Raw genomic sequence first — 24,201 nt, 5'->3', positions numbered from 1 at the left:
TCCGGAGGGAGGAGGAGAGCTCAGCTCCCGGCAGCAACAGCAGCGTCTCCTCCTCCTCCTCCTCCTCCTCCTCCTCCAGGAGCAGAGCTTCTCCTCTCTGGGAGTCAACACTGACACCACGCTGCTGGAGACCCAGGACGTGTTGCTGGACCCGCTGGAGGGAAGGGAGGCACGGGAGAACCAGAACCAGGACTGAGAGGGGCAGACTGTCAGACCTGCTGCAGTAACATGAGGGTTTCTAAAGGGAGTCCACCGCTGTAGTCCACAGGGACCAACAGAATCAACACTAAATAAAAGTTCCTTGTAGTAGCTTTAAGAAACCAAGACTTTAAGTTTATTTTTTTTAGAACAAACACCATTTGTGAAATGTAGGATTTGAGTATCACCAAAATAAAATGAACAAAATTTGTCACACTTTTGCTCATTTTAACCCCTGAAAAATAAGCAACTTCGTCAGTAAACCTTAAGCCGTTAGTTTCTCTGGAAGTTGAGAATTTAACTCCAAACCTCCTTTTAATCTTCATAAAAAAAGGTAATGAGCTGCAATAGAAGTTTGTTTCACACAGGGGGGGATAAACAGCAGAGAAAGGAAACATTCATGGCCGTATGTGTGCAGCTCTGCCCTTCAGTGAGTCGTGTTGGCCGCCTCTGCACCGTGCACCGTCACCTCATCACTCTGCGGCCTGCTGGACTCCCAGCAGCCTCCGCCCTGCTGCTGCTGCTGCTGCAGCCACATTATCATCAGAGTGTCACCTCGTACCTCAGCGCAGGTACGAGGCTCGTTCAGAAGGCTGGACACAGATTTAGCGCGCGGGCCCGTCGGTGGGATGACTGGTGGCCTGTCGGGCTGAAGCGGTTCCGCTGTCTTGACCGGACGGCGCTGAGGTCATCGCAGACAGACGGAGCAGAGAAATGTGCTGCTGCAGAAGTTATTTATGAATCTATTCTGAGGGTTGGAAGGACTGTGTCGTTGCTGCCACTTCAGAAGACAAAGTGGAAAGATGAAGATTAAATCACAAGCTTTTCACAGTGAAGGAGCTGGAAGTTAAATTTGCATGAAGTACAAGGGAATAAACTACAACTAGTATTTATAACTTGTGTTATTGTAGCTTTCAGTGGTGGAAGAAGTTCATTGATTTTAAAAAATATTCAAAAATAAGATGATGAACTAAGTATGTAAAAGGGGAAAGTGTAATAATCTAAGGCTTCAGCTAAACCTTTTCAGACAACATTAACTAGCTTTGGTTCGTCACAACCGATGACTTATTATTAGTTTTTAGTTTTTATCAGACGCGACTCAAACAGGAGTAAACAGCTTTTGTCTGGGACTATTTTCAGCTGCGGATTCATACATTTACAAACGACAGCAAGCTCCTCCTTTTACCTTTCAAACAAGATATTAATGTTACTTATTCTTTTGATTTTTAATAGTAAACAACTAACATACGTTCCTGTTGTTGCAGCAGCATATTCTTCTCTATGATATGATTTTTTATTTTTATTAATTTACACAAAATGAAACCCCTTATTTAACTGGACGTGTTCCATATTTAAAGTCTCCAGGTTGTTGTATCCCTCCTCTTGAGTCGGACTCTCAAAGAGTCTCGGTGCAAACTGGAGAGGAAATAGTTCCGCCTGTAACCGGAGGCCTGTCACTGCCGACGACGTCTATCTCAAGAACGGTGGAGCACATTTATAGCTCGTATCACGTTCACCGGCCTCCAAATCAAGTCAGCAGCTCCGAGCGGACCGCGTCCCGCAGTATATAATGTCACGATGACAGACTTTAGCAGCGTGGACCACAACGTAACCCGACCTCCTGTCCGTCAACGTGTAATGCAAATAAACTGTATGGTGGAGGAGCTGCACGCTAAAATACAAACACACAGGGAGTGATGTGTTCCACTTGTTTGGTATTTATCAAAAACAGGAAGCAGAGAGCACCGAGCACTAGAAAAACTACAAACTTCTTTGTTAATTTCAGTTAATTAAGCAGGGCTGTGCCGGACTGTTGGACCGTTATGGGCTGAGCAGCAGGTGGTGGGACGGTCCCAACATGGAGCAGGACCTGAGCCCAGACGGGGGACGGGGGGGGGGGGGGGGGGGGACAAGCTGGAACCAGTTAAAGAGAAGACAACACTGCCATCTAGTGGCTCAGAGGCAGACTGCTCAGCGCCCTCACCTCCTCATTCTAGTGACTTCTTTTAAATCACTTCTCAGGACTTAACGGAATTTCATATTTATGAAACTAAATGTATTAACTCAACCCCACTTTTAAAAGTTGTTTTAAAACTTATTTGAATGTTATTTTGAGTCTCGTACATTTTAACAAATAGGAAATCAATGTCAGAAACTAAACTTTACTCAGAAATTGAATTGAATTGAATTATTTTTGTTGATTTACTTTATTTTTATCAGTAGTATTAATTATTTATGTATTCATTCATTTCTTCACTAATTAATTAAATTAAAAAGAAAATGAATGCTTTTTTCATTTTGAATGACTCATTTCCAAGAAACCTATGAGCAGTAAACACAAGTGTTGCTTTTGTGTGATTCTTATTTGGAGAAACTTTTACAGATCAGACTTAAAATACTTTCTTTAGTTGATTAATTGATTGGTTATTTTTGTAGCTTTTTTTTTCATGCTGAATAACTTATTTACAAGGAACTTATAGTCACATCTCTGGGTAACTTTTGTGTGATTAAAGTTCGACTGTGGATGGTCGTCTCCAGACTGAACTAGTTTCTCATCTTAACGGCGTATACTTGTAAATTGTGTTGAACACGTTGCGGTTCAATACATGTTTAAAACCTTGACTTTGAGTCATGATTTAAGGCTACACATAAACAACCAGACCCACATTCCTGCGTCTACTGGTTCCAGGTCAGTGTGACCGGTGGCTCAGACCGTTCCCAGTATTTACTGGTCAGGTCAGCATGTGATCACACGGGCCTCCATTACCTGCAGAGCTTAACTTTATACCAATATCCTGAACATCTGGGTGGCAAAACTGCGGCCCAGTTTCTTAATAAGCTGCACCGCTACTTCTTAGTTTGAACTAGATGTTGCTGCCATTTTTAACGACTACTTGACCTCCACTGATCGTAGTCGATCGGGGAAACGAGGCGGAACCGAGAAGAATGAGTGTCGAAGATTTAGACTCTTTCCCAGAAGTCAAAGGGGAAGTTTGTTGGCTTGATTTGAAAGGAATCCGTTGCTTTGATTACAGAGAATAATGTTAAGACAGTGAAACTAAACATCAGTCCCTCTCTTCTTACTGGTTCTCTGGTCTAGAAACAGACTTTATTGCACTTTAACTGGTTGAAAACAACACTTTTACTATTGTTTGGCTTGTGACTCTTTCTGTCTATATATCTGGAACTCAATCCAGAACACCGATCATCTTTGTGATATTTAAATACATAAATCAAGATGACTTTGTTCAAAGTCAAGTCACACTGGTGTCTGAGGAAGGCTGTAAAATGAACCATGACGTCAGCACAGCTGAGTGACGTGAGAACACACCCAGAACATATTTGCTGTGGGATTTCATATTCATATTTAAACACACAGAGCTTTAAGTTCAGTGAAAAGTCACACCGTCATTGAAATGTGTTTGGCATTCAAAGCTTTCACGGGATTCATCTGAGCTGCCGTTGGGTGCTGATGGTGTCAGAGTGCGGTCGGGGATTTTTTCCTGAAGAATTTTTAATTTTGGTAGGTGTGACATTTACAGCCTGGAGACCCCAAAAAAAACACCAAACCCCATAAAGAGCTGCTGGCCCTCTTTGTCTTTAACAGCCCTGTAAATACAGAGTTAATTTGTTTTCTGTGCGCCGTGAGATTGAAACATGGAACAGTGAGCGAGAGGTGTTTTCTTTAAATATATTTTAAAAGGTTTATTTCATTATTCCAGAGCGCCCCACGGTCAGGAAGTAAACACGAAGCGTCTGATGTGGGTGTGAGAATAAAAAGGCTGAGGGAATCTCACATTTCTCCCCCGCTATGAAATATGTTTACCACGTCCGCCCGGCCTTGGGACTATAAATCCAGCCGGAGTTACAGGAGCTGTAAAGTCAGTGAGCATCTCCCCTGATTTCAGCTCACCGGTGGTCTGGAGCTCAGGTAGTCTGACGGGTTTCTAAAGCCATCTCCCTCCTGGTCTCAATGGCTCCCTGTAGGCCCGCAGGACCAGAAACCAGCTTAAATCACGTCTGTCATCTGTGAGTACTGGTGCTGCTTTAAAACATGACATGCATCTATTTAAGGCTCAAACCGTATTTATATGTGTTTTATAGAGACGACTGCTTCTCTCTCTGCAGACGAGGATTTATTTGTTTTTAAAGCTCTAAAAAGCTCGAGCGCTGTGAGAAGAAGTCAGAGCGTTTATTTGGGAAATGAAGCGTGTCGCTGAATAACAGCGTTGCATCCGATCACCGTTTAATAAGGTAGAAAAACAACTGTGAAGCCTGGAATACAGCTGGGAGCTCAACACACAGCACAGGATGTCCTCTATGGTTAAAGTGATGGTCAGGATGCTCGAGCCATCTTCCTCCTCCTCCTCTTCCTCTTCTTCCTCTCCACCAGTTGGCCTGTGGCGTAGTTACCTTTGTATTAATTGCCCTATTTATTTACTTTACTTTATTTAAATATAAATTAAAAAATTATAAAAAAATAAATAAAAAGGAAGATTTTATTTAAATTGCCTCAAAGGTAAATAAGAAAATATCAGTTAATTGTCTACATTCATTTTTTATATTATTTTTGGTACATTCAATTATTTATTGAGTATTTATTTTGGCAACTTCTGTTGCATCCGATCATTTCATAACATACAAAAACAAACATTAATACCTTCTGATTTTATACACCAACTGGCAAAAACCGTCTAATGATTCAAGCTCTCTCTTCTTCCTCATCCTCTTCTTCTTCTCCTCCAGTCGGCCCGTGGCGTCTTTACCTTTGTATTAATTCCACGATTCATTTACTTTTCAATTTATTTTTTCCACTTTTATTTATTTAAAAAATATATTAAATGCAATAAATAAATAAATAAAAACATTTAAAAATAAATAAAAGGAAAATTAAATAGAAAAGTCAACATTTACCTCAAAGATAAATCAGGAAATATCGGTAAATTGACACCTTATTTTGGTACATTTTATGGCATATTCATTTATTATTTTATTCATTTTAGATTTTGGCAACTTTCAGAACAGATCCCTCCTTGTGCTTGGAAATCTAAACATAAAGTAGAGTTTGGACTGACGCAGCTTTCGGGAGCGTTTTTTATTTGGGAAATAAATCGTGTCGCTGAATAACAAAATATGTCAAAACATAGAAAAGTGAATCCCTGCGGTCCTCTGGATGCAGCTGAGAGCTTCACACACAGACAGAGATCGTCCTTTAGGATCTAAGCGATGGTCAGGATGGCTCGCTCCCTCTTCCTCCTCTTCCTCTTCTTCTTCGCCAGTTGGCCCGTGGCGTCGGCGAAGAACATCACGTCCTCTTTGCTCTCGATCTCCCGCTGCAGGAACTGCAGCGCGGCGCTGTTGAAGCCCATCACGTCCTGAGACGCAAAAAGAGAAAGAAATGCGTGATGAGGACGCGTCTAAACGGACGGACGCCTCTCCTCCAGATGTTACTCTCCTCCAGACGTTACTCACTCTGATCTCCCGCACTTTGGACACGGTGTTGGTCCGAAGCTCGTCGATGACGGACAGCAGCATCTGGTTACTGGAGATGTGACCGAAATGGATCCTAGAAGGAGACGGAGGAATACCGAGTCACCGGGTTTACTGTCAGTTCACTCCGGAACATCGAATATATCGATAATATATATAACAAATACCTCGATCAATATTAGGACTGACTATTGGTGCAGTAATATGGATATATGCAAATCATCTCAGTAAATTACATCACTTTACTGTTAAACAGACAACACTTAACATATTAAGATATCCAAAATCTAAGACAACATCCGTTGCTCAGCCCTGCTTTTAATTATTCACAAAAACAATATTTCTGTCTAATAATACTTTTTACGTCTGTCAACAAGATCTTATTATTATTTAATAATATTATTTTTTTAACCTTACACCTTCAAATTTTCTAAACCAAAATGATTAAAATATAATTTTAATAATTCAATTTTGAAAGATTTGTTTTATGTTTCAATTTGCAAAAATAAAGCAAACCGAGAGATTTTATTGTAGTTTTTACTTATTGGACAATTAAGTTAATAATTAAAGTCAACTTTATTTACATTAGAAGTTATCTCATGACGCTGCAGGTCCAGACTCTAGTCTTTAGATTTAAAAGATAAACACTGAGTTAAACACACACACACACACACACACACACACTTACTTGAGAAGGAAGAACAGGCAGCGGCAGACCAGCTCCACCTCCAGGCCCTGCTGGATGTAGCTGCTGAACAGCGTCAGCAGCTGGGGGACGTAGGGGAACGGTAACACCAGCAGAGAAACCTCCAGCTCACTGCGAGACAAAAACAAAAACCCACCGACTGAGTTCAATGTGCACGGAGTGCCGCAGACGGTGATAAGCTTTATGGGTAAACGTGACGTCTCACCTCGATCGGACCTTCTTTATGACGTCTAAAACGTAGCGGGACGGCTGCAAGAAGGACAAAGACAGGCTGAGAATCTACGGCTGAAAACAACATGAAAACATTTACTTCTGTCCTTAAAATCAATGTTTGTCATCGTTGTTCTACTTACTGAAACGTTTCCAAACGCAACGAGGATGGGGTTCGGTTTCGGCAGAGGAAGCTGCAAAACAACAATTTATTTGATAAATCGTAATCCTGACATCTTAAATATGCACAAACTAATTCCATTAGCATCCAACAAACAGAACACACCTGCAGGATACTTTACGCTCACAACAGAGAGCACACAATACGTGGATCATGTCTGTACCTTGTTCACTGCTGTCATACTGGCATATTTATGCTCTTCCAACTTCCTGTTCTCCTCTTTGTAGAGTTCCAGAGCCTCCATGATTCTCTCCGCCTGTACATCAACAAAGAACATCAAAGATTTCATAATGTACCTGTTTGTCTGTGAAGACCATGAATGCCACTAGCGTTAGCCGATCACAGAAGTACTTTAATGTCAATGTAAAGTCTTCATGAGATAAGAAAGATATTCATGCTGCAACTCACGGCTTTGACCGTGTCGACGGTCTTCTTGGCGGCTGGAGCAGCTTCTCCTTGGGTTTCTCCGGGTACCTGAAGACGGAAACAAGTGGAAACTTACACCCGTCCGACACAACGGTGGAACGATCGGTCTTTGATTTAAACAGAAAGAACATCTTCTTCATTTCCTTCAATTCAGCTAATTGATTCCATTCAAAGTGATGAGAGGCCCACACAGTGTTGAATTCCAAGTGAACTGATAACGCACCAATTACAGGACATGGCCCAAAAATGACAAAATAAAATAATTATAGTATGACTAGGTAAATTAATTAATGTGCCATTGAATGTACACAGAAATTATATAGAAAATAAATGTTAACATTCAATAATTGATCAAATGTGACATAAATGTACCGTTTAATTACATTTTGTATTTATTAACCTTTGTATTCATTTTATTTCAAAATAAATTTCATGCAAAAAGAAAGAAATCATTTACACGTTTAAAGAAAATTAACAAATTAAATAGAAAATTAAATAGGAAACAATATAAAAAAGAGAATTGCTACAAAGGTAAATGACTATAACCTATTTGTTTTATTTATTATTTTTATTTGACAGCATATTCATTAATTTATTGAGTCATTTATTTTATTTTAAGCAGCTTTCATCCTCCATAAAGAATATGTGCTTGTTTTTTTTAATAATAATGGTAGATAATAGCCAGATTGTGGAAATCTGAAATTGTGAAATCTGCACCATTGCTCACTTGAAATAGACCAGTGTGAAGCTTCATCATTGAAGTAAAAGTAATGTCTGGTGAAGATGTAGAAAGCGCTCACCACTGGATCGTCTCCTTTGGCCATGCTCTCCTCAAACTCTGCTTCCCGCGCCTGTAAATATGAAGACAGGTTTAGAGACACAGAGAAGCGGAGTGTAAATAACTGACCATCTGTGTCCTCCCCCCTCACCATCTCCCGCTCCTCCTCCAGGATGATGGGCTCCCTGGTTCTCTCCCACAGACGGAGGGATTTGTCGTGAGACGCCGACACAATGTGGTCGCCGTTTGGACTGATGGTGAAACACCAGACCTCCCGATGATGACCCTTTAGAGCAGAGACGAGAGACAACCATCAGCCTGGAGGTGTTCAGTTCATATTATCACGATATGTTATTACGATATGTTTTATATCACAATACGTTATTATCACGATACTCTATTGTCACGATATGTTATTACGATACGTTATCACGATACGTTATTATCACGATACTCTATTATCACAATGTAATATTATCACGATACGTTATTATCACGATACGTTATTACGACACGTTATTACGATACGTTATTATCACGATACGATATTACGATACGTTATCACGATACATTATCATCACGATACGTTATCACAATACGTTATTATCACGATACGATATTACGATACGTTATCATCACGATACGTTATTACGATACGTTATTATAACGATACGTTATTATCACGATACGATATTATCACGATACGATATACTCACGATGTGATATCACGATGACATATTATCATGATGCAATATTATCACAATGATTATCATGATACGACGCGATTTTATCACAATATGATATTGTCATGATACGATATCACGATGCGACCTTATTGCGATTTAAAAAACATATTGTGATTAATTACCTTTTATCAACTGCAAATTATGCATTTTGTCAACATCCGTTTTATCTAATAAGATAAAGTTTTCTCACTTTAATCATTTTTATTGCAGCAAAATGGAGTTTTATCACAAACAGACGAACTGACCAACACTCCATCTTTGTTCTTCTTCAAAGAAGAAGTCCAAAAGTGCATCAATCAGAATCAAATATAGAAACAGACCATCTTCTCGCTGATGGTCTCTTTACTGATGGAGGTCTGATAGAGGATCAGGACTACACTGAGACTGGTTCAGGACCAGTTAAAGGTTCCTCACAGTAACTTTAAGTACTTCAGTAAACGTACTTGGTTATATTCCACCATCGCTCAATTAATAACACAAGTGATCCGGAAATCATTCCTCATTAAATGCACATCATCTAGTTTTGGACTCTGTTTCATAAATCTGGTTTGCATCTGCCAAACGAGGCGCGGTCAGTGTTTCATTTCAGCATCTCAGATGTGAAGGAAGCCCGCCAGAGGACCCTTGATCTAAGCCACGGGGCCGCACACATCAAGAGTAAATATATAATAATAATAATAATAATATAATACGGAGCAGAGCATCACCTCCAGCGTCTGGATGAGCTCAAACTTGTCGGCGTCCCACTGTTTCATCTTCTTGTCCTTCCCCGCTGTGAAGAACAGATGAGTCTTGGGGACAAACTGGAGGAACATGACGCTGCGGAGAAGAAAACTCAGTGAACGGAGAGGCTGACAATGAAGCAAAAAGACAATTAAATAAGAAGAGAACAGATGAAAGAGCAGCTGGAAACACGACGGACTAGAAAATGATTTGATTTGATGATTTTTTTCTTAAATGTTCCACGCTTTGGGTTGCTGGGCGTTACCTGTCGTCATGAGCGAACATGGAGCGGTGACAGTCGCCGAAGTCCAAACCCCAGATCTTCACGTTTCTGTCGGCGGAGCCGGTGGCGATCAGCGTGTTGTCCTGGTGAACGGAACACGAGGTCAGAGTCGACCGCGTGGAGACCAACATCACAACCACATCTTATCCAACACAAGGAAACAATCAACAACGTGGAAGGAGATTCTGGAATGTTTTGATTTATCGGTACTCGATACCAAGTAGTATATAAACCCACTACCGCAGCAGCCTGTCTGTCTGCACACGGCAGAACATACGGAGACGTCTGAGCCGGCTGCTAGCGGCTAACAGCGCTAACTATGGTAACAGTGCTGACGGTCAAATGAAGTTAGTACCAGGATCACATTCAGGGTACTGGTAGTGGTGCTAGCATCGTCATTTTTATACAATGCCCAGCCCTAGTTATGGAGTTGTTGTTCTATAAATTTACTAAAAGGATCTTTCATGTTGTGTTGGTTCTGTCGGTCCCTGTGGACTACAGTGGTAGTGTTTCTGAGCACCAGAGTCCCTTTAGAAAACCTCTCATGTTACTGCCTCATATAGAGGATCAGGATTAACCTGAGACTGATTCACAACCAGTTAAGAGCTCCTCGCTGTAGCTTTAAAGTGTCCACAGACAGGTTATTAGCTTTAACTCATCATTATTTGTTGTCTCTTGAGAGTACTCACATGTGAGATGTCCAGACAGAGAACTGGCAGCTTGTGTCCATACAGAGACAAGAAGAACTGCAGCAGCCAGACGGGAGAAATGTTGAGTTAAAACAGAATCTATGAAACCGTTATATACACCGAATACTCCGAATACACCGTAACGGTGCTGCAGAATGACGCCGTGTCGGCCGCACCTTCAGTGAGTCCGTGTAGAAGACCTTGACGGTGGAGTCTAACAGAGAGACGGCCAGCAGTCTGTGGTCGGGAGAAAACTTCACACACAAAACGTCTTCCTCCAGCTGCAGAGTGCGTGTGTGCTTCACTGTCAGCCTCCTAAACACACACACACACACACACACACAATATGAGTCATGTCTCAGTCTTGTTACTCAGCATTTCTGCGAGGAATTCATGATTTAACATAAGATTGAACAAATTCTAAAATCTAGTGCTTTAGAATAAAAAAATAAATGAAAACAGAAATTCTTTTACAGATAAAATAAATAAAAGTGGTCGGAAGAAATCACGTATTTTGCTCTTATATTTAAGTGTAATTTAAAGAATTTCAACAAATAAATAAGAGCTGGAAAACACTTTACATTTAGAATAGAAGAAAATTACAACACTTAAGAAGTCTGACTTGACTTGAGCCGAACTAAACATTTCTTTAGAGTTAAAGAAAGACTGAAAATCTCTGTTGGACTTCATTCGAGCTGCAGGGATATATACGTATACATATATATATATATATATATATATAAAATATACGAGATCGTCCTAAATGAACCGTACTGATAATGTGAACATTGGACGAAGTGAAGACTTACTTCTGTTCGGTCGCTTGGTCCTTAATCAGCTCAAACTCCCAGAACTTCACCGTCTTATCAGCACTTCCTGTGATAAACCCTCTCTGCAGGAGCAAAAACACAGTTAATGAGGAAAGCGCAGAAAATGTAAAAGAATTACGGGGAAAGGCGGCGCGACAGGGTGTGACTGCAGACAGGTAGTCGGGTTACCTGGTCCGGGGCGAGGCACAGGGACCACAGAGATCCGTTATGAGCGTCCACCGTCTCCAGGAGGCTTCCTGAGGCCAACTCAAAGATCTGCAGCTTCCCGCTCTGACAGGAAAAACTAAATATGAAATGTTTTTCTGAGCACGCTAGAAAGCCTTAAATCCCATCGATGCTCAGTCTTTAATGTTAATATATCGGTGATAAACGGTGTAGTTTTGGCGATTGTTTAAAGAAAAGAGTCAGACTGAAGCACAGCAGCAGTTAAAGCACCTTGGTTCCCAGGATGATCTGTCTGTCTCCGGGCACGAACAGCGAGCAGAGGGCGTATTCACAGGCCATGGTGCGGATCACCTGCAGCGTTGACCTGTAAAAACGCATACATCACGTTAAAACCCACGTTTTTATCAGTTATCATTCGAGGATCGAGCGGCCGGACCTTTCCTCACCTGTTCCAGACTTTGACCGTGTCCCCCGAGGCCGAGAGGACGGCCAGGTTGTCCGAGCTGAAGGCCAGCGTGCGGACGTCGGTGCGGTGGCCGCCCAGCGTGAGGCGAGCCGTCTTATTGGCCGCGGGCGTCCTGTCCGACGTCTTCAGGCTGTAGGTCTCGATGGTGTTGTTCTGCAGCAGCAGCGCCACCTTCAGCTCGCCGCCGGCGCTCGACAGGCAGTCCACCCACCTGAGAGGAGACGGAGGGAGGAGTTAAGCCCCGCCGTTTGGCCTCAAGCTCACGTCTCCGGGTACGATCGGCTCCACGCTCACCTGATCTTGGCCGAGGCTTTGATGTTGGTCAGTTTGAGGATCTCGTCCTTCAGCATCCGCTCCACCACAGGCTCCGCCTCCTCCTCGCCTACGTCTTCCTGAGTTCTACAGCAAGAAACAAACACAACAACCTTCCAGCAACTGCTTAAAGTACTTTACATGGTACAAGGAGTCGATGTCGCATCACGTAACCGAAGAGAAATGACCGGCTTTACTTCGCTGCCTTCTTTTTGGCTTTCTTCAGCTTCTTTGTCATCTTCTTCTGCACCTCCTCCTCCGACAGCACAGTGAAGAGCTCCAGGACGGAGTCATTGCCCTGAAGAAAGGTTAAAAACAGAGCATGTAAAGTATTCGAAATATTAATATCAATAATGCAATTTAAGAGTCACAAATTAGGATAAACACAAAGTGTCTAAAATTCTATGAAAAACATTCACTGTGCATTAAGTTTGGTTCCTTAAACTCCCAGACTTCTCGTGGTTCCTGAAGGAACCCTAACCCTCTGATCCATCCTCGTCTTTCTGATCCAGGAGACTCTCAAGCACTCACATGACAGGCGATGACTCGGGCCTTGGCGTCCGCCGCCAGAGAGACGACCCGGTCTCTGGCCTCCCGCAGGATCGATCCGGCTTTCTTACAACTCAGGATCCGCTGAGAGGACGAACATCAACGTAAGTAACGCTTATATAACGAGCGATGCAGAGATATGTTCTTAGATATATATACGCATGTACTCTCGTACCTCCTCAAGACTTTCATCCACCTCTTCCTCATCGTCTTCCTCATCGTCATCATCCAGCAGACTTTTCCCCTTCTTCACCTTCGGCTCTCCCACAGCTTTCTCCTGATTAGAGAGACAAGATTTTAACTTCCCGGTTCTTCTCGTTGTGTGTCGAGATCCAGGAGTCGAGCCGTGTGCTCGTCTCACCTCCTGCAGGTAGTCGATGTCCCAGGCCCGGAGCTCGCTGTCTGCTGAGCCCGTTAACAGACGGTTCTCCTGGTTCAGCAGCACCATGCCCCACACCTAACACACACACACACACACACACACAGGAGAACACACACTGTCACATGGATTCAGACTAACTAACAGCAGTAGACCAGCATCTCCTGTGTTCTGCGACGTAGAATTACTGGTTTTGTCAATGGAGCCCGGTGCCTTTAATTAAAGAGAGCATAGATAAACAGCTTCAGCTCCCCGTCAGAGTCTCTCATCCACTCAATCCGCTCTCCCTCAACACGGAGGACGGAGCCGCTCACCTCGCTGCGATGGCCCACCATGGTCTTGAAGCAGTGCTGCGTGTCCAGGTCCCACCACTTCACAAAGCTGTCCTTAGAGCTGAGCACAGAAACATGATGTTAGCAACACCGCACGTCCTGTTTCAAACCTAAAAAAACCCACTTCAAATATATAACAAACATTATTTTACATTTAGGATTATGTTGTTTGAAAAGCACACACACATAAATAATATTAACGTGACTTCCTGGTTTCATAAAGGACGCTTAAACTCACCACCACATTATTCACTCATTGTTCAGTGATAGCATAGCAGGATTTAATTACGACAAATTCATAAAACAATAAATATGACAGTAGAAATGTTCTTATTTCCTTTATTTCATATGGTGTTTTTCTGCCCCGGCCCTATAAACGTGTTGTTGAAAGGTGGGTTACCTGGTGACCAGGAGGTTCCTGTCTTTGAGGAACAAGGCCTCTGTGATGACGTCTTTGTGGCCCCTCAGCCTGTAGAGCCCCGACTCATTGATGATGTCCCACACGATCACATCTGTGTCCTGAAGAGGAGAGCCGAGGTCACAAAGTGCTTATAAACACATGCTATAACAAAGCCAAACAGTACTTTAACATACGTGTAGTTACATTTCATTTCATCAGCACGTACCCGTGATCCGGTGACGAGCCGAGCTCCGAGCGCGTCGTAGCGCATGGCGCTGACGGCGGTCTTGTGGCCGTTGAAGGACACGCTGCTCTCGCTGCTCAGCAGGCTGAAGATCCGCACGGCGCCGTCCTCGTAACCCACGGCCACGTGGACGCCGTCCGGCGAGGCGCAGAGGAAGGTCACCTCGTGTTTCTGGCCCTTCAGGATCAAGACCTAGACCGAGAGACGAGAGACACAGAGCTGGAGACCTGAACCCGTTTGTCGATAACGGCGTCAGAAAAAAAATTAATAAGAATCTCACCTTCTCTCCTTTCCGGACATCCCAGACGAAGACGTGTTCACACGCGGCCACGGCCACGTAGCGGCCTCTCTCGCCCCCGCGGAGGGTCACGTACGCGATGTTGGCTTTCTGGCTGCCGATCACTCCGAACACGGCGCTGGCGGCGTAGCGCAGGTACTGTTTGGTCAACCCCATGACGGGAGGCCTCAGGCGATGCTCAGTCCTCTTTAAACAAGGAGAGACTTTGATTTATCACACGGTAAAAATATATTAATAATCATTTTAAGTATTTTTCCAGTGATGATCCAGCTGGTTATGTTATGTTCCTCTCTGTGGAAGTCTAAATGAAGAGTCTAAGGCTATGACATCATCTATGACATCATCTCTGACATCATCTCTGACGTGCTTAGAAAGTTGTATTGTATTGACACTTTGTTTCACTATTATTTTATTCTAATCAGTAATGTGTTTAAGTTATGTAGCCGTTAAACTGATATAATAGGATAATAATGCACTTGTTGAGAAGAGAATGTTAAATATAAGTACATTTACTCAAATACTGTCCTTAACACATATGATGTACTTGTACTTCTCTTTTTCTATTTTATGCTACTTTATAATTCTACCATACTACATTTATTTGACAGTTTTAGATTATTAATAAACAATATAATTAATCTAATAAATGGTGATGTATTAATAACAGAAATACAACATATGATTAAATAATAATTCAGTAATACAACATATGGATCTCAAATGAACCATTCTGCATAATAAGTACTTTTGGTACTTTGTTGAATACTTTTGTACTTGTACTGCTTGAGTACGATTATGACTTTTACTTGTAACAGAGTACTTCTACAGAGTAGTATCACTACTTTATATCTACATATTAAGAGAGATTATAGTGTTTAGAGCTGTTTTCATCTCCGGTTGTGTCACTTTAATATTTCTTCATTTGTAACACCGTTTTTCTGTGACTAATATTTCTATATTCTGCTTTTAAATGACGATAATCAACCTAAACGTTTACTTTAACTACATGTATAGCTTTCATAAAGCATGCTAGTGTAGTTAGTCTGATGAGCGTTTGTTTTGCTACACTTTATATCTCGCGCGGTCGGCGTTACGAGATTCCAGCACTTGTATCGAGTCAAAAACTCGCCAAACCCCGCCTGCCCAGCCAACGCTTGACAACAAATTGAGCGCACCTAACCACGGCTCACCGCTGGCTCCAGAACCCACGTGGTGAAGTTCTTCAGTAAACGTAGCTCCTAAAATCTAATACAACGTAGATTTATGTCCGTATATGTTTAACGTGAAGTTAACGTTTCTTTCTCTACCGTCACGTGTTTCAATATTTGGTTGTTTTCTCCTCTTACCTCAGAAATGCGGCCGCTAGCTTTGCTTGTGTTTGTGCTGCGTGCGCAGCTGATTCAGACCTAACGAGTCGATCAGCACACACATCGATACCAGCGGTGAGCGGTGGAGGAAAGTACTCACATCCTTTATTAAAAGTACTAATACTACACTTTAAAAATACTCTGTTACGAGGCAGTAAGTATAAGTATAATATTAAGTATTAGTATTATCAGGAACATGTACTTAAAGTATTAAATGTCCTCTAGGACTGTTAGATTATTATATATTGCATAATTAGGTTATTATTAATTGTGCTTCATTTAAAATGTCTAAAAACTGCATTCAGCGAGATCAGCTGATTTTGTTAATACAAATCTAAAAAAATATTTGTATAAATATATATTTTATATTTATTCATAGTATAATTATTATATAAATAGCGGTGATAGAACACAATTAACTGTGGTGAAAGATAACAATCTTGTCTTTGTTTTTTCTCTGCTCGATCGTTCTCTCTCTGTTGCTTTTGTTTGCGCTCGACTCACGAGACCCTCCACAGCGGAAGTGTTTTTAGCTTATTAGTCAGCTGATTAGAAGCTGAGGGGAAAAGATGCATCAAGTGTAATAGAAATAACAGGAACATAAACCGGAAGTCTGCCTTTATGGGCCCTACAAAATAAAATAATCAGAATCAGGTTTATTGACAAGTAGGTTTTCACATAAAAGGAATTGAAAATAGCAAAAGAAACTGAAATTAAAATGTTATAAATAGCCACAATTAAAACACAATGCTTGTTTGGCATTTGGCATTTGGCTTTTTTTTTTGTAGTTGGAAAGGTTTTGTGTCCATTAATTAAAGCATGTATGTGGGGGATTTTTAATAATTTTCTAATTTGGAGGTAATTTTAAGTCATTCATATTTATATTTAATAATGTTTAATTTTGCACGCACCATCTATGTTACAGGCCTATATACTGTATTTTTTTCTGTACAGTATGGGAGGAGTAAAACAAGCATTTTATTGCAGATAAATTGAGCATGTAAAACAAAAAAACCCGTAAACCTTTATTCTGAAATTCTTAACCGGATGCTACTACCATTACTCCAGCTAGCTTAACGTCGCAGCAAGCAGCACCTAGCTTTATGGCTAAACGTGTAAACCTGACTATAATTGGCACTTTTAAACTCAGATTCTGAGCGCTTTGTCGACTGCTTCGCTCGTTAGAATGAGATCTCAGAAGAACGAGAATATCTCCTGAGTCGACACGCTGTCGTGTCAAGATCTAGTCATCATTTTAAGTCTCTATTTTTCTCCTCAGCTGCTGCAGGAAATACAACTGGCGAGGTTAGTAACAGCTGATTTTGCTATAAAAAATTGTTCAAAATACAGATTTAATTGGGATTTAAAGCAAATAGTATTATTCGTGACCGTCGTGCGTGTGTCTATGAAGAACAGGCAGTTTAGTTGTTTGGGGGATTTGTAAAAAATTTTGACAGCAGCTTCTTACTTTAGTCGTTTTCCTGTGTTTTGGTTATTTAATGACATGCAGCTGTTAAGGAGCTCTGCTTCCACTCATGAAGCTTAAAGGCAACCAGAAAAATAAATGAAATAAAGTGTTACATGTTAGGAAAGCATCCTGGTTTCCTAATTTTAAAGATAGAGTATGTTTAAACTCACAATTATATTCACTAATATCTGTCGATTATTATTCCCTTTAGAATAATCTCAAACTCAATATCATCAATTTAGGCTGAAGAACAGCGGCAAATATTGTAATTTGAGAAGCTGGGAGTCGCTAATGTTTAATATTATATTATATTTTGCTTGATAAATAATTGAAACAATTAACAAAAAATATCAGAATTGTTGATTAATTTTCTGTTGATGAATTAATTGACTAATTGTTGATTTACAACAATAAAACTGAGAGAAAAGTGGCAAAAATCCATTAATTTTGGATTGTTAGTCGGACAAAACAATAACTCTAGAGATGTTTTATGACAAAATAGGAAATGATACTTGATAAAATGAATATATAATTAATTGTAGTTAAAGCCCTGATTAGTTATCCAATCAGAATGGTTATTGTGGAGCCAATGAAGTAATTGATCAGTGCTTCTGTGTCCTGAGAGGATTCTCCATCAGAAGTGAACAACACTCTGATTTGTACGCAGCTGCTTGGAGGTCCAGCGTCATCCTTCAGACCCGGAGGCGGGATGGACCCTCTGGGCGCTCGCTCCCAGTTCGTGGACGTCCAGACTCTCCCCACGTGGCAGCAGCAGCTGGGCGAGGATGGTGGCGAGGAGACGCCGCGGGACCAGAGCGACAGCTTCCTCAGCCAGGAGGTCTTCTCCTCGCCCTTCCCCTTCAGACCAGACATCAACCGCAAGATCATTCTCTTGTGAGTCACACTTGTTTCCTCACACGGTTGCTGTCGGGTGAAAATGTCTCTTGCGTCAAACTTTAAAGTTACAGTGAGGAACTTTTAACTGGTCCTGAACCAGTCTCAGTGTAGTCCTGATCCTCTATCAGACCTCCATCAGTAAAGAGACCATCAGCGAGAAGATGGTCTGTTTCTATAGAGTTATTCTTGATGCTCGTCATCGGAGCCACCGGGTCGGATTCTGGTGAAACCAGATGAACTCATGCAGGTTCACCAGAACCTCCTTCAGGTCAGACTCCAGCAGCGTGCCCTTTGCACTCTTCAGTCAATGTTCACTCTGCAGCACTGAAGTCCAGACCCTGAAGCATTCAGCCCTCATGAAACAGCGTGAAGTAGAATTCATCAGCTTTGATATGAATAGAAACATGAAAGATGACACAGACTCTCTGCACAATACATCCCAGAGAAAACTCAGCAGCAGTGATACAAACTCAGCTTTTTTTTTCGGGGAGGTTTTTGTGTCTCTTCTTGTGCTCTCCTGGACCAGCTCAAGGAGTCCAGACCCCCCCTCTTCTTAAATCCTCTTTGAGCAGAGGACCACATGACCGTCGGTTCTCTCTGTGAGCGCCTTGTTCTCACATTCCTGCTGCTCTAACGTGACCGGAGCTCCTCGAGCGGCGGCACCTTGTGAGCCTGTGACCGTGAGCGGTGATACCATTCATTCATTCATTCATTCATTGTTGGCCTCAAGTTTAAGGTCATTATACAATCTACATTATTTTATACAAGTTTTAAATTATGATTTTCTATGTTCTTCAAACAACCGGCCGATGATTTGGGTTCGATGGGTTGATAATTCTCCCGTGTCGTTACCTGTTTCGGTGGTTTTGTTGAGGATCTGACCTTTTTAACCACCAAACACTCTCAGACGAGCTTGTTGCTGCTGTCAAATACGTCAACGTGTTCCCAATGTTTGGACAAAGGTGTGATGCACCCGGCTAACTGGTCCTCCAGCAGATAATGCTTTTATTATTAGACGCGGGCGGAGGGCGAGACCGGAATGTCTTGTGTCGACGCGGCTCAGTCGGTGTGTGTGAAGCAGCGACTCGTTGAGTATTTGTAACCTTAACATTTAGACGACTCTGTTCCTCAGGAAGAGTTTGTGTCTGGCAGCGTTGTGACTCATGTTTTATTAACCTGAGAGAGACGGCGTAGAACAAACCCGCTTCCTTCTGGGTAATGAACTTGTGACTAAATGCTTTCGACACACACACTTCCTCATTGTTCTCTCCAAACAAACCTGAATTAATAACCAATAAAATAAGATGTTTTTACTTTGACTTAACGTCGTGTGTGTGTGTGTGTGTGTGTGTGTGTGTGTGTGTGTGTGTGTGTGTGTGTGTGTGTGTGTGTGTGTGTGTGTGTGTGTGTGTGTGTGTGTGTGTGTGTGTGTGTGTGTGTGTGTGTGTGTGTGTTCTATAGAAATAGTGAATAAAGTGATATTCCATTAGGACTCTTCAGGAAAGAATGATACGACCAAAACGCACGCGCGTGTGAGAGAAGAGCTGTGATTTAACGATGATTCTTTATTTCTCTTTGTAACAGCTGTGGGGACGTCGCTCTGCTGAACTGCACCGCCATCGTGAACACCAGCAACGAGTCGCTCAGCGACAAGAACCCGGTGTCCGACAGCGTCCACCGGCTGGCCGGACCCGAGCTGAGAGACGAGCTGCTCAAACTCAAAGGTACGGAGCTGAGAGTCCGGGTTCGAGTCCGGAGGCGGGAGAACACCACATGTGACAAAAGCAGAACCCACGAGGTCCGAACCGCTGACGCTGCTCCGATTTACAGTCCGATGTCTTTTAGAAAGAAATTCAATGTTCACACATGTTCTCGTTGAGAGAGCGTACGTCCACAACACGTCTCACGATGACGAAAGAACTCCCAACTCAAAGGAGAAACGTCCTCTTTGGTTCCAAAGCTTTCGACCACATTTCATGGCCTTCCTCACTGGGTGGAGCGGCTCAGATGTCCACTCGTTTCGATTGGCATCAAGTGATCCGGATCATTATCAGACTGTTTTATACATCGTTTTATAACTAAAGTACAGTCATACGGACCTCGTGTTAACTCTCGTCTGAAGTGAATTGTTTTTAAAGTCGGGAGCTTGACGTTCGTGGATCTGGTAGAATTGAAGACGACACAAATAACATACGAAGCAAGAAATATTTCACTTCCTAAGTGCAAGATTTATGGACTTTATGGAAAGTTGGAAGAAATTAAGCAAATAAATTTAGAAAAATGTATGAAAATAGTTTTTGAGAACATTATTGTTTTATATATTGAGATGATTATTTATGTGTGTGATGAACATTAAGTTACTATTTTAAGTTGTACAAAGAGGTAGAAGGTATTTACTTCTGCCTGCTCCTTTAAGAACAAATCGTATTCTTTTTATTTACTTTATTTAAAATCTGTTGTTTATTCTTTTGTTTTCTTATTGCATGTTTGAAATGGATCTAATAACTTGTTTTGCGTGCAGGATGTCGGACGGGAGAGGCGAAGCTCACCAAAGGCTTCAGCCTGGCGGCGAGGTTCATCGTCCACACGGTGGGACCGAAGTACAAAGCCAAGTACCGGACGGCGGCGGAGAGCTCGCTGCACAGCTGCTACAGGAACACCATGCAGCTCGCCGCGTAAGACTCCATCACATCCAACAGCTGATCCGCTCAACGCCCAGACCTTTGGTTTTGTTTTACTACTTTGAATATTTACAGATTTCTACTGAATTCACCAAAAGTTACCATTAGATAATGCCTCATTTGCATATTTAAGACATTTCAGAAAACTTGTATCTCCATGTGTTCAATCTTACTATTCACATTTCTACTTCCTCTTAAGCGCTTTCACACAGTTTCACAGCATTGTTGTCATGTGACTGTCGGTCACACAATCATGGCGTCCCGGTTTTTACAGGATCTGGTTCGTGCAAACAGTTTATTTTGGTTGAATGAATGTAGAGTAAAGTAATTCTTTATGAATTATCACAACTTTAAGTTTTGATTCGGGTGCTTTTTCTTGACGGAAGCGTTCGTCACACATGATGTGTTCAAGGACTGTTGGGAAGTTTAACGTCGATGATCATGTTTGTTTTTACAGCTTCTGGCTGCGACACACGGTGTACATGTTAAAGATTAAAAATACAACAAGAGGAAAGGCTTTTCAAAGCCTCAGTGGCTTTTGGTTGTAGTGGAAGCAAAATATATCAAATACTTTAGTACAACATTATATTTTTACATATATAAAATTAGTGCTTTTATCGTGTGTGTGTGAGTGAGTGAGAGGAAACCGTCTCTCCAGAGCTGTTACTGGTGAACAGTAGGTGTGAGCTGGTTGTTCTTGTTTCCTCAGAGAGCAGTCGATGGCGTCTGTCGGCTTCTGTGTGGTGAGCACGACCAAGAGAGGATACCCACTGGAGGACGCTGCACACATCGCTTTCAGTAAGACGCACACGCACACACACTCTTAAACACCACAATTCCACAAACTAACAGATCAATGCAGCGGTAGACCAACAACTTCTGTGAAGTTAAATGACTGTTTTTGTGAATGGAGACCGCACAGATATAAATCCAAACCGTCTCTTTAAATACTTTTGCAAATGCACACAAATAAAAACACACTTTGTGTTTTTAATTTGCTACTTTCTAAAGTAAATGTCAAGGTAATGCTAACGGGATTAGTCTCTTCATCCACAGAGATTTTATAATTCACACGTTCACTCTGTTTTCTTTCTTTCTTCAGATTTACTGAAAGTCTTTTAGGTTTTTGAAACGAGCAGACATTTTATAACAGTGGATGGTCAATCTGTATTCTTTTAATTGTTGTGTGTGTGTTCATAGGAACAGTGCGCAGGTTCCTGGAGAATCATGGAAGCAGCCTGGAGGCGGTGGTGTTCGCTGTGTCTGACACAGAGGAGGTGTGTGTGTGTGTGTGTGTGTGTGTGTGTGTGTGTGTGTGTGTGTGTGTGTGTGTGTGTGTGTGTGTGTGTGTGTGTGTGTGTGTGTGTGTGTGTGTGTGTTCTCAGTCACTGCCAGCTCCCTAAATACTGCATCCCACGTTAGTCACAGTTTGGGCAACTGAGAAGTGTATTCAGAAAGATATTTATATATTTATTTCTTACCATTTCTGTGTAGTGATGTGACTCAAAATGTAAACCTGCCCCCTGTGGTTACCACTGATATTTACACTTTGTCATCTGAATATATGCTGCCCTGCTGTCTAGTATGACGATATATTTGGGCCTTAATGTGTGTGTGTGTGTTCTCAGCCAGTGTATAAGAAGCTGCTGCCTCTGTACTACCCTCGCTCTGAGGAAGAGGAGAAGGCCAGCCTGCCTCTCATCCCGGCCGACATCGGCAACTCTGAGGGGGAACCCGTCGTCCCAGAGAGACAGATCCGCATCGCCGAGAAACCGGGAACCCTGGAAGGTACTCGAACCTTTAAACAAATATATAATGTGAGGAAATGTTTTCCCGTCATTAGGAAGGACACGTAATGTGCTTCACTTTCATGTCACTTTCATTATTCTATTTTTTCCCCAAGTGGTTGATATTTAATTTTGGACTCATTTTCTTGTGTCAATGAAAAACAGCCCGACATCAATTGATGTGGCTTTGAGGCTGTGAGAGTCACACATGCAGCATTTATTATCTTATTCCGCTCCATTTCTGTCCTCACTCGTCTCACACTGAGGAACCGTTTGTTGTTCTTTCCCAGTTTAATTTCACGACAGAAAGAAGGCGGCACAAACAGAGAAAGTGTCCAAGTGCACAATAAAGAGCAATTTTTTAAAAAGGTAATAATGTGAAGCTTTGCAGCAAGTTGTAGTCTAATAGTCAACAGTTTTAGTGTCGTCCTCCATCGTTCTGCTACACGTTGTGCTACGAGAGAAGTTTCAACTATTTGCAATATCACCGCTAGATGGCGCCAAATCCTACACAATGGACCTTTACATGAATGGAAGCAGTGCATCAGTAAGAAGCAAATGCAAAAAAAGAGTTTGAGGCCTGTACTTAGACATTTAATGTTGTTTTTTTATGCTTTTATTTGTCCATTTATATGTAAACTGAGCCGTTTTTACAGTAGTCATGAAAGAAGTGAGAAAGGGCGAGGCGTCAACCTTTGGTTCTGGAAAGTGAAGCAAAGTAAAGCTGCATTCTCTCTACTGTCCACCAGGGGGCGACTCCTCTGGTTGTATAGAAGTCTATGAGAAAATGACTCTACTTCTCTCTTGATTTATTACCTCAGTAAACATTGTAAACATGAGTTTATGGTCTCAATCTCTAGTTTCAAGTCTTCTTCAATACAGCATGATGTTCATTTAGTAAATGATGGTCCATTTAGAGTCAAACAGACCATAAAGCAGGGGATGCTTTAGGGCGGGGCTACACAGTGATTGACAGGTCTCTACTAGAGACGTATACGGCGTCTCTACGTCACTCCTCCTCAGTCCAGATATGGTCACTTCTGCAAAAAGTCAGGATGGAGACGGCCAAAACGCTGAACTCTAAGCTTCAAAATGTCAGTCCACAAACTAATGGATGACATCACGACGACTACGTCCTCTTCTTGTATACAGTCTGTGGAAACGCTTACATGACTGCATGTGCAGTATTTGACTCTGTTGCATTGAAAATAAGACAGACAAAGAAGAACCAAAAGGCTGAAATAAGCCATTGTGACTCCCTTCAAAGCCTTAAACCCTCAGATAAACCTCCTCAGAGGGCTGTGAACATAGCAGCAGCACATGTGTTAGTGGGTTCGGCGTCGAGCCCGTTGCCTCCATTGACCTCCGGCACAGAAGAATGTTTGCGGCGCTTCAAAGGTGGTGAGATGTGGCTTTGGCGTATTGATCCAAAGCAAGCAGTCCTGCCTGTGAGTGAAACCCAATAACAACATGCTGATGTAATCACACTGACAGACACTCGCAGCCTGTTGGATGTCGATGGGATGTGTGGACATGCGTACAAGCGTACATGTGGTTTGTTTTTTAGAAAAACAAACACACACACGCACAAATAAT

At 42.0% G+C, this 24,201-nt stretch overlaps 2 protein-coding genes across 2 annotated transcripts in view; one reads left to right on the top strand and one right to left on the bottom strand.

Annotated features, from left to right (window-relative positions):
* Positions 1 to 5,142: 5,142 nt before the first annotated feature.
* On the bottom strand, positions 5,143 to 15,799 carry wdr3 (WD repeat domain 3). The gene is made up of 27 exons (XM_079169830.1): positions 15,752 to 15,799; positions 14,388 to 14,591; positions 14,090 to 14,299; positions 13,864 to 13,982; positions 13,446 to 13,524; positions 13,114 to 13,209; positions 12,928 to 13,029; positions 12,735 to 12,836; positions 12,401 to 12,501; positions 12,186 to 12,290; positions 11,872 to 12,102; positions 11,696 to 11,789; positions 11,429 to 11,530; positions 11,240 to 11,322; positions 10,607 to 10,745; positions 10,431 to 10,487; positions 9,724 to 9,824; positions 9,443 to 9,554; positions 8,141 to 8,275; positions 8,012 to 8,062; positions 7,194 to 7,259; positions 6,949 to 7,041; positions 6,748 to 6,798; positions 6,600 to 6,643; positions 6,377 to 6,505; positions 5,671 to 5,764; positions 5,143 to 5,573 (listed from the first exon to the last, which is right to left on the bottom strand). Exons 2-27 carry the CDS (start codon positions 14,559 to 14,561, stop codon positions 5,418 to 5,420), a joined length of 2,826 nt encoding a protein of 941 aa, XP_079025956.1. The 5' UTR covers positions 14,562 to 14,591; positions 15,752 to 15,799; the 3' UTR covers positions 5,143 to 5,417.
* A 1,076-nt stretch (positions 15,800 to 16,875) lies between these two features.
* Positions 16,876 to 24,201, top strand: part of gdap2 (ganglioside induced differentiation associated protein 2) — a 28,382-nt gene continuing 21,056 nt past the window's right edge. Inside the window, exons 1-7 of the mRNA XM_079170549.1 lie at positions 16,876 to 17,077; positions 17,908 to 18,134; positions 19,722 to 19,861; positions 20,659 to 20,812; positions 21,528 to 21,616; positions 22,019 to 22,095; positions 22,447 to 22,606. Of these exons, the coding sequence (XP_079026675.1) occupies positions 17,950 to 18,134; positions 19,722 to 19,861; positions 20,659 to 20,812; positions 21,528 to 21,616; positions 22,019 to 22,095; positions 22,447 to 22,606 (805 nt within the window). The 5' untranslated portion in view covers positions 16,876 to 17,077; positions 17,908 to 17,949. The remainder of the gene's footprint in view (positions 17,078 to 17,907; positions 18,135 to 19,721; positions 19,862 to 20,658; positions 20,813 to 21,527; positions 21,617 to 22,018; positions 22,096 to 22,446; positions 22,607 to 24,201) is intronic.

This window comes from Pholis gunnellus (assembly GCF_910591455.1).
Source record: "Pholis gunnellus genome assembly, chromosome: 12".
Classification (NCBI taxonomy): domain Eukaryota; kingdom Metazoa; phylum Chordata; class Actinopteri; order Perciformes; family Pholidae; genus Pholis; species Pholis gunnellus.
Note: the sequence above shows the minus strand (reverse complement) of the source record. Positions and strands in the feature narration are given on the sequence as shown.